We start from the raw sequence: 9737 nt of genomic DNA, 5'->3' as shown, positions 1-9737 counted from the left end.
AGTGAAAGATGTGATTGACTAATTCATTAAATTTTATAAAACGTAATTAATTATATCATTAAGTTATTTTTCAAAAATCGTGTTGGTTATATAAAAGAATGTTGAAATATTTTCAAAGGTGTGTAATAAAAAGATGTTAATAAATTTAAATTAAAAAAAAAATAAAAATAAAAAATAAAAAATAGAATTGGTTGTGTTTTTGAAGAAAGATTGAATAAAAAAAGAAAGTCCTTGGAGGAGAAGGAGAAAAGAAAGAGAAAGAGAAAGGAATAGGAGAGGGTAGGGACGGAGTGGTCATTTTCAAAGACCTACCCCATCTTTATAACATGTCCAATTCCAACTTCTCATGTGTTTTCCTCTTTCCCTTCAAACCAAAGCACCTTATTCACTCATTTTTCTCTCTCTACTCTGCTTAGTGAGAGAAACCCACTCTTGTTCTTCCTATTTCACTCCACTCTCCACCTTCACCCTTCCATTGCTCTCACCGTTTCTGCTATTTACTTTTCCGTGTTTTCTCCCAAGGTAAACAACTACTTTTCACCCAGCTTCTTCTCTTTTTTACAGTTTTTTTTTCTTCTTTTCGCTCTTTCTTCGCCTAGATCTGATATCTCTGCCTTCTGTGCTCTTTCTTGCTGTAAGCTAGACTCACTCTGATCTGTATTTTCTCTTGATTTTTTCCCCTTTTTTTTCTTTTCTTTTCTTTTCTTGCTTTTGTGTGCTAGGTTTTCCACCGGTTTCAGATCGTTTCTTTTATACGGTTATTTTTTGTTTGCGATTTAGGTTAGGTGGATTTGGCAACTTTTTTGTGCCGCCTTTGCATTTTGTTGCAATGTCTGGCTGTGTTTTTTTTTATCGGAGTTTCAGAAATTTGTGGTGTTCATGAATTATTTGTTGATTTTTAGTCGGTTGATTTTTTTAGCTTTACGTGAGAAGAGAACAATAGGCTCTGACTGTGGTATTGTGTTTGACTATGTTGGATGAGAATATAATCACTGTGTGCTTTTACCTGTTTGCCTTTTGTTTTTTTTTTGTAGTGTTTGAAGTTTTTTACTCGCTCACTGTTTTCTTAGGGTTTCTGAACTCCGATGATGTTTTCTGTGCACTGCGTTTTCTTTCTGTTATTTTAGTTGAGTGTGTTTACATTTTGAGCTGAGCGAGGCTATGGAGTGTTTAAAATGCTGTTGTTCATGTCTCACAATTGTGTCTAGTGTTGGAATTGCGGAACGAAGTTTTAATTGATGTGTTAATCGCTTTCCCTTTATCCTGGAGTTGTCATGGTAATTTGCAAGTGTTGTATGTCATTTTGTGAGTATGCGCTGAGTGTTTAACAATGTGTTGATTGGAATTTTGGTTTGTTTGTTTCATCTGCTCAAGGGCTTGTTCTCAAGGTGATTGCATTTTGTGACCTTGTTGCTGCCATTTGTTTCTTTTTTGCTTCTTGATCTATCATCATTGTCAATGCTTATTATAGTAGGTTTACCTTTTGTTTTTGGATTATTAATCATGAACTTGTGTCCCATGTGTGTAGGTTCCATCATGGGAAAAAAGAAAAGATCTGAAGGACCTGGTGGGGGAGAAAGCTCCGAGACTCAACGCCCTGCTGAAAGAAGTGCACCGCCCCAACAACAGGCTGCTGCCCCTGGAGGGACTGGACCTCAAGGAGGAGGTAGAGGCTGGGGTCCCCAAGGAGGCCGTGGAGGTTATGGTGGGGGCCGTAGCCGTGGGATGCCTCAACAGCAATATGCCATCCCCCAACAGCAATATGGCGCTCCTCCTGATTATCAAGGTAGGGGACGGGGAGGGTCTTCTCAGCAAGGAGGTCGTGGAGGATATGGTGGTGGCCGTGGTGGTGGTGGTGGCGTTGGCGGTGGCGGTGGCCGAGGCCTAGGTTCTTCTTATGGTGGTCATTCTAGGCCACCAGTACCCGAGCTGCACCAAGCAACCTCAGTTCAATCATATCCAACTGGGGTCAGTCCTCAGCCTATATTACCAGAGGCCAGTTCCTCCCTGCCACCTGAACCGGTGGATTTGGAGCAATCAATGGGGCAAATGGTGATTCATTCTGAAGCTGCTCCTACCCCTCCTCCACAAAGCAAATCTTCTATGAGGTTTCCCCTTCGACCTGGGAAGGGTAGCTATGGCATAAAATGCATTGTTAAGGCTAATCATTTCTTTGCCGAGTTACCAAACAAAGATCTTCATCAATATGATGTAAGTTCCCATTTAATAATGATAGGTGGAAAATTCTTATTCTTTTGATTTGACATACCACTTTTTGCTGTTTCTTGTTGCCTAGGTTACAATCACCCCTGAAGTGACATCCAGAGGTGTGAACCGTGCTGTTATGGAGCAATTGGTTAGGCTGTATCGGGAATCTCACTTGGGCAAGAGGCTTCCTGCATATGATGGACGCAAGAGCCTCTATACTGCTGGGCCATTGCCATTTATTTCAAAGGAGTTCAGAATTACTCTTATTGATGATGATGAAGGAGCAGCAGGAGGACAGAGGTTTACTTGTGTTTATTGCTTCTGGTTGTTTTATTATTTTTTTGATTTTATCATTGTTTTATTTATTTATTTTATTTATATTTTGTACAGGAGGGACCGAGAGTTCAAGGTGGTGATAAAGTTGGCTGCACGGGCAGACCTTCACCATTTAGGGCTCTTTTTGCAGGGAAAACAAACTGATGCTCCCCAAGAGGCTTTGCAGGTTCTTGACATTGTACTCCGTGAACTCCCTACTACAAGGTTCCTGATACAATTCTTTTTATTGCTCTTTATTGCAATATTCTTCACTATGTTTTGACTTCTTTGCTAACTGGATTTTTGATGTTGTAGGTATTGTCCTGTAGGAAGATCATTTTATTCACCTGATCTGGGGAGAAGACAGCCTTTAGGTGAGGGATTGGAGAGCTGGCGAGGTTTCTACCAGAGTATCCGTCCAACTCAGATGGGTTTGTCGCTGAATATTGGTAAGTAACACCAAAGTTTGTGAACCTCTTTAATTCTTTATTCATTATTGTTAACCTGTTGTGTCAAATACTTTTTTATAATATAAGTATTTCCTTTGGATATGCAGATATGTCCTCCACTGCATTTATTGAGCCACTGCCAGTTATTGACTTTGTGACCCAACTGCTGAATAGAGATGTTTCTGCTCGACCACTGTCTGATGCTGATCGAGTGAAGGTTAGATGTTGAAATGTCTTTTTTGATATTGTTATCTATGATAAATGTTATCTTTTGGTTTAAATAAATTACCTACTATTTGTTTAACTTGATAATAATGCACCACAGTTGTGTGCGTACACCAAGAAATAGAAAATTCCCTCTAATTAAAACAAGTACTTCCCTTCTGCTGCTTATGTTTAACAGATCAAGAAAGCTCTTCGAGGAATCAAAGTCGAGGTAACACACCGTGGAAATATGAGAAGAAAATACCGAATCTCTGGCTTGACTTCTCAGGCTACCAGAGAGCTGACGTGAGTATGCTTGACAACTTTCATTTTTATGAAATATATAATACTTTTGTTCATTTGGCTTTGGTTCTGTTTTAGGTTCCCTGTAGATGAAAGGGGAACTATGAAATCTGTTGTGGAGTACTTTTATGAGACATATGGGTTTGTCATTCAACATACTCAGTGGCCTTGTCTGCAAGTTGGTAATACACAGAGGCCAAACTATTTGCCAATGGAGGTAACTCATTCATGTTGTCTGTTTTTAACTATTTTTAGTGGTCTAGCCTGCTTTAGCTATTAGCTTGTCTGGAATTGCAGGTATGCAAGATTGTGGAAGGTCAAAGATATTCAAAGAGGTTGAATGAGAGGCAGATCACTGCTCTTCTGAAAGTTACATGCCAGCGTCCTGTTGAGAGGGAGCGTGATATCATGCAGGTAATTGATGTTTTGGGATTACATTGTTTATGTTTTTTAAATTTAATGATGCAGCAAGTGATTGATGTTTTGGTCCTGGGACTGTGTGGGGTATTATGTTTAAATTCTTTACATGTGGCAATTTCTGTTTAGACTAAAAAGTTTATGATTCCATCTTTGTAAGTTATTGTTTTCCTGGTGTAATCTCTGTCTGCTTCATATAGACTGTATATCACAATGCATACCATGAAGATCCTTATGCCAAAGAGTTCGGAATCAAAATTAGTGAAAAGCTTGCTCAAGTTGAAGCACGCATCCTACCTGCCCCATGGGTACATTTTTTTATTGAGATCTACTTATTATTAGCTTTTAGAAACTTCGGTATTGTTTTTCTAATAGCCATTGATTTTGTTTCCTTCAGCTCAAGTATCATGACACTGGTAGAGAGAAGGATTGTCTTCCTCAAGTTGGGCAATGGAATATGATGAACAAGGTACTTGTGTACATTATATGATAATAATATAAAATGTGTGTTCTTTCCATCTTTAATGGTTTAAAGATGTGAGGTGTATTAGGTTAATTTTTAAGTTTTCGTTAGAGTTTTTTAAGTTTGAGTGAAATTCTAATAAATTGCGTCATGTGGAAATACATGCATGGTTACAAGGTGTTTTGTCTTTTGAATGACTTTATTAGGGGATGTCTGGCTTGTTTTTTTGCAATTAGATTATTTCTTAACTTTTTTTTATCAATGATAATTTCCTTTTTCTTTCAGAAAATGGTGAATGGGGGCACTGTTAACAACTGGTTCTGCATTAATTTTTCAAGGAGTGTTCAAGATAGTGTTGCCCGAGGCTTTTGCTATGAACTTGCTCAGATGTGCTATATATCTGGCATGGTTTGTATACATCCCCTTTAATCAATTTGTTTTGCATGCTGCTTGCTTGATTGCTTGACTCATTTGTTTCATGTGATCAGGCATTTAATCCTGAGCCAGTTGTCCCACCAGTTAGTGCTCGCCCTGATCAAGTGGAGAAAGTTCTGAAAACCCGTTATCATGATGCAAAGAATAAGCTTCAGGGAAGGGAGCTTGATTTGCTCATTGTTATTTTGCCTGACAATAATGGATCTCTTTATGGTTGGTGCATTGACTGTGATTGTTGTAACTTGTTTTTTTGTTGAGACACATGTATATGAGAAAATATCTTAATTATGTATTTGATTTTTTGTGTAGGTGATCTCAAACGTATATGTGAGACAGATCTTGGACTAGTTTCACAATGTTGTTTGACCAAGCATGTGTTTAAAATGAGCAAGCAGTACCTTGCCAATGTTGCGTTGAAAATTAATGTAAAAGTGGGTGGGAGAAATACTGTACTTGTTGATGCACTTTCACGCCGCATCCCCTTAGTTGGTGATAGACCCACTATTATTTTTGGAGCTGATGTGACTCATCCACATCCAGGAGAGGATTCAAGCCCGTCAATTGCAGCAGTATGCATTTTGGTTCAAACAACTCAAACTAGAGGACATTTTCTTTAGCTATTTAAATAATAATGGTGTGTTAAAACTGCAGGTTGTGGCTTCTCAAGATTATCCTGAAATTACGAAGTATGCTGGTTTAGTCTGTGCCCAAGCTCATAGACAGGAACTCATTCAGGATCTTTTCAAGCAATGGCAAGATCCAGTCAGAGGAACAGTGACTGGTGGAATGATCAAGTACTCTCCTTCCCTTCTCTCATATGTGAGCTGACTAATGCACATTGGGGGTTGCTAGCATTTTTGTTAGTTTATAAATGTTATTCTTGAATTTTTCTAGATTTTCATTTTCGCTTGTGCTTTGGCAGAGAACTTCTTATATCTTTTAGGAGGGCTACGGGACAGAAGCCACAGCGCATTATATTTTACAGGTAGTGTTGTGTTCTCAAATTGTTTGTTGTGGCCAACATATTAATATCTCATCAAACATAATGATGGTTCTCAAATATTATTTTGTTAGGGATGGTGTAAGTGAAGGCCAATTTTACCAAGTTCTACTGTTTGAGCTTGATGCTATTCGAAAGGTGAAATGATTTGATATTTTGTTTAGCATCATCAATGTGAGAATTTAATGTGGTTAATGCTAAATTGTTCATCTTTCCTTTGTTCCAACCCCAGGCATGTGCATCCCTTGAACCCAACTATCAACCTCCTGTGACGTTTGTTGTGGTTCAAAAGCGTCATCACACAAGGCTCTTTGCTAGCAACCATCATGACAAGAGTTCTGTTGACAGGAGTGGCAACATATTGCCTGGTATTTGCTTTAGTACACTATTTGGGGCCATATTCTTTAAAGACTAAGAAACTTGTTTAAACTATGGTGCTAAATAATTCCACTTATAAAATATCGCAGGCACAGTTGTTGATTCTAAAATCTGCCATCCAACAGAGTTTGACTTTTATCTTTGTAGCCATGCTGGAATACAGGTGAGATCTTTTACTCTTTTTGCTCGTAACTTAGTTTTATGTTAAATTACATCCTCATTGATGTAAACCATGTGTTACACAGGGTACAAGCCGTCCTGCTCACTATCACGTGTTGTGGGATGAAAACAATTTTACTGCGGATGCTTTGCAAACTCTTACTAACAACCTTTGCTACACGTAAGTTCGGTAGCATTGCTTTTCAAATTTCCATGTTCTAATTTTTAACAGGATACTGAATTTGATTGATGTTTTTGTTTTGTTAGATATGCTAGATGCACACGATCTGTTTCAATTGGTGAGTTCCCCCTCTTATGTCTTGTTTAATGGAATAGACTCTTAATGTTACTTTTACATATATTGTTATATATGTGGTTAACTGATTGTGTTATTGTTGATGATTGCAGTCCCTCCTGCATATTATGCCCATTTGGCTGCTTTCCGAGCAAGATTTTACATGGAACCAGAGACGTCCGATAGTGGGTCGATGACGAGTGGTGCAGTTGCTGGCCGTGGAATGGGTGGCGGTATGGGTCGAAGTACCAGAGCTCCTGGAGCTAATGCTGCTGTGCGACCACTACCTGCTTTGAAGGAAAATGTGAAGAGGGTTATGTTTTATTGTTAAGATATGTCATAGTTTTGTTAAACAAACTTGTTTTGTGAGTGCTTTGAAACTATCGTTAGTGTGCTGTCATTTGGTAGGGACTGAGACTGGATGTGGTGTGTGAATAAAGTGTGTTTGGCTTGCATGTTTCTGCCAATTTTCATCACGAATCTAATATGATGCAAACTATGTCGTCTTTGTTATTGCCGTTGAGAAGTTTTATTTTTTCTTGTTGCGTGGATGATGTTAGTTTTAATATAATAGCATCTTGCTTTGTAATAAATCAAATGGCAACTCTAACTGTTCACATTTATAACCATATAATAAACAGGCTCGATATGGTATAGCAGGTTATTTCATTACTGTTATATTATTATTTCAAAATATATCTCTTCATCCAAGATTTGAAATATATATAAGCATGTAACCTATATTAAGAAGATTTGTCCATTGATTTAGACATTTAGAATATCTGTCATGCTATATTCTAATCCTAATGTAAAATTCGACTTTTTTACTCGTGCACTATTTCTACTTTTATTTTTTCATTCTGCACTTTTTTGTTTTATTTTCTATATAACACCTTTTTGATTTCATTGTATTTTCCAAAAAAAACTCTTAAATTTGATTTATGGAGATAGTATTTTTAGATTTTCTTATTTTTTTATTTTTTTATGGAAAACTATAAAATAAAATAAAAATAAATTTAAGAACCAATAAAATAAAAAATAAAAAGAAATTAATAAATTAAAAAGAATTGATAATTTTAATTTTGGATGTATTAAAAAATAAATGTATTGGTTGTAAAAAAAACTACTTTTAATGTTTAAAATAGTTAAAAAATAATCTAATTGTTTGAAGTGGATGTATATGTAGTGTTTTGGTGTGGTTAGGGTTTTTTTTTTGTGTGGTGGATGACGGTGATGCAGGAGTTGTGGGTGCTGATCGGTGGTGGCGTGATAGCCGGTTGAGACGCTGGTGGTGGCATGATGATTCTCTTTGTTTGTATTCAAGGTGTATTCTTTCCTTAATTTTTTAGGAGTCACGATTTTTATCAATATTTGTGATAAAATCAAGAATTTTAGGTTGTGTGGCCAGTGGGACGGTGGTAGCTAACTAGGGCTAGTCGACAGTATGTTAGCCTTTGAGAATGACAAAGAGTTCTATGGGTTTCCTTATCTCATGGGCTTGTTTAATGGATCGAGAAGTGTTCTCTAATAAGAAAGCGTATGCTATGTCAGGACAAAGGAAGACTTTTGCTCAGGTTTTGAGAAATATATGTGATATTTATTTGTTCCAACTACCTACTATTTGTATTAAGGGAGACATAATTGCTGTCCGGATTGATGAGACAAATTACTTGGCTAGTCTTGAGGATTGCAAAACCATTTTCATGATCAGATTATTTTATCTAAGGGGGTAAACATCTCACACACATGGATTTAACTAAAAAATTGCAGAGCTCTTGGACTGTGAAAAGCAATTCTTCTTGGAAAAAGTTTATATGAGTTTGAGTTCGCTTCTTTAGAAGACATGCGATGGACCCTTGGGATGAGTTCCTTGAAATTATCTCTTGGTTTCTTGAGATTGTATGCTTGGACAAAAGACTTTGTTGCAGCTACCATGAAGAGTACCAAAACTTAAGCCTGGATTAGAATTTACAAATTGCCTTTGGAGTATTGGAGACCAAGGGCAATATTTTCCATCATCAGAGGTGTTCAACATTTATTTTTTGAATGTTCTAATGCTTTGCATATTTGGAGAGATCTTTCTTACTTCTCATTTCTCTAATAAGGATGATATTCTTTCTTTTATTAAGAGTGATGGTAGTTATTAAGCTTGTTGTGTACTTTTTTCTACTTGGATGATATAGCGTATGAAGAATTATGCTAGATTTCAGGATAAAATTGAGGTTTCTAGGACTATTTCGGTAATTAAAGATTTAAATTGTCTAGTGTGAAATTCGTCTATAGCTTCAATGAAGACTGATATGTTATGATATGTTGGACTTTAACGTGATTAAGATTTTTGGTACTAATACTTATAGTAGTAAAGTTCTTCGTCTTCTTCTTGTTATATGAGAGTTTCCTTCACCAGACTGAGTTAAAATTAACACTAATGAGGCTGCTAGGGATATCCCGGTCTTGCTACTTGTCGAGGTATTTTCCTTGGGAGTATGTTAGAGTTTATTTTGCTTTCTCTGCATTTCTTGAAGTTCAGATTGCTATGGTTGTTGAGTTTTATGGAGTTATACATGCTAATGCTATGGAGAAAACTCAAAAGACGGGGCTTACTAATGTCTGACTAATACTTATTTTAATTACAGTGGAAAAATCAGGTTTAGAGTTACTCATATTTTTCGTGAAGGGAATGCGTGTGCTGATAAGTTTGACTAATTTAGGATTTATTCATAGAGAATCATTTTATTGGTATAATAAGCTTCCATCTAGTTTGTTCTTAGAATTCTTTATGAATAGGTATAGTCTATCCATGTATTGTTTTTGTTAACATATATGTTTTGGTCTAGTCCCCTCACATTTTTGTATTTTTTTTAATAATAATACTTTTCTCATGTGATGGCAGATGATTGTTGTTACTTGAGATGTCAGCCTAACTGAGATGTCAAGTTGCACAATGATGCCTAACATGAAAGCTTTTATAAAAAAAAATAGTTAGAAATATAATTATTGAATAAAGAAATAAGTTTTTACAAAATAAAAATAAAAAATAAAAAATGTTTAGTTTAATATTTTTTGTAAGAATGAAAACAATAAAAATTTAAACCCTATAACAACAAAAAA

The 9737-nt window shown here is 36.3% G+C and overlaps 1 protein-coding gene across 2 annotated transcripts; it reads left to right on the top strand.

The window, feature by feature from the left end:
* The first annotated feature begins 328 nt into the window (after window positions 1–328).
* LOC137837866 (protein argonaute 1) lies at window positions 329–7139 on the top strand. 2 transcript variants are annotated; one of them, XR_011085531.1, is made up of 22 exons: window positions 329–522; window positions 1529–2211; window positions 2297–2508; window positions 2599–2748; window positions 2839–2972; window positions 3080–3189; window positions 3376–3482; window positions 3558–3696; window positions 3777–3893; window positions 4097–4204; window positions 4294–4365; window positions 4645–4767; window positions 4848–5007; window positions 5104–5363; window positions 5446–5613; window positions 5717–5779; window positions 5869–5932; window positions 6027–6162; window positions 6262–6335; window positions 6418–6512; window positions 6599–6630; window positions 6740–7139. XR_011085531.1 is itself a non-coding variant. In XM_068647022.1 (22 exons), the coding sequence occupies exons 2-22, from the start codon at window positions 1537–1539 to the stop codon at window positions 6955–6957; spliced, it is 3192 nt and encodes a 1063-aa protein (XP_068503123.1). In that variant the 5' UTR covers window positions 329–522; window positions 1529–1536; the 3' UTR covers window positions 6958–7139. The 2 variants fall into 2 exon arrangements, 1 of the variants encoding a protein (XP_068503123.1); XM_068647022.1 differs by having other exon boundaries at window positions 5446–5588.
* The last annotated feature ends 2598 nt before the right edge of the window (window positions 7140–9737 follow it).

This window comes from Phaseolus vulgaris, chromosome 4 (assembly GCF_000499845.2).
Source record: "Phaseolus vulgaris cultivar G19833 chromosome 4, P. vulgaris v2.0, whole genome shotgun sequence".
Taxonomy (NCBI): Eukaryota; Viridiplantae; Streptophyta; class Magnoliopsida; order Fabales; family Fabaceae; genus Phaseolus; species Phaseolus vulgaris.
The sequence above is the reverse complement of the archived record's forward strand: the minus strand, read 5'-3'. Positions and strand labels throughout refer to the sequence as shown.

What these genes read in the sequence shown, in the direction of transcription:
- LOC137837866 (XM_068647022.1), top strand. Translation starts at nt 1,537, where the DNA reads ATGGGAAAAAAGAAAAGATCTGAAGGACCTGGTGGGGGAGAAAGCTCC. An exon ending in GCATCCTACCTGCCCCATGG is followed by an intron (nt 4,205 to 4,293) that starts GTACATTTTTTT and finishes TGTTTCCTTCAG; the next exon opens with CTCAAGTATCATGACACTGG. An exon ending in AGCTTGATGCTATTCGAAAG is followed by an intron (nt 5,933 to 6,026) that starts GTGAAATGATTT and finishes TTCCAACCCCAG; the next exon opens with GCATGTGCATCCCTTGAACC.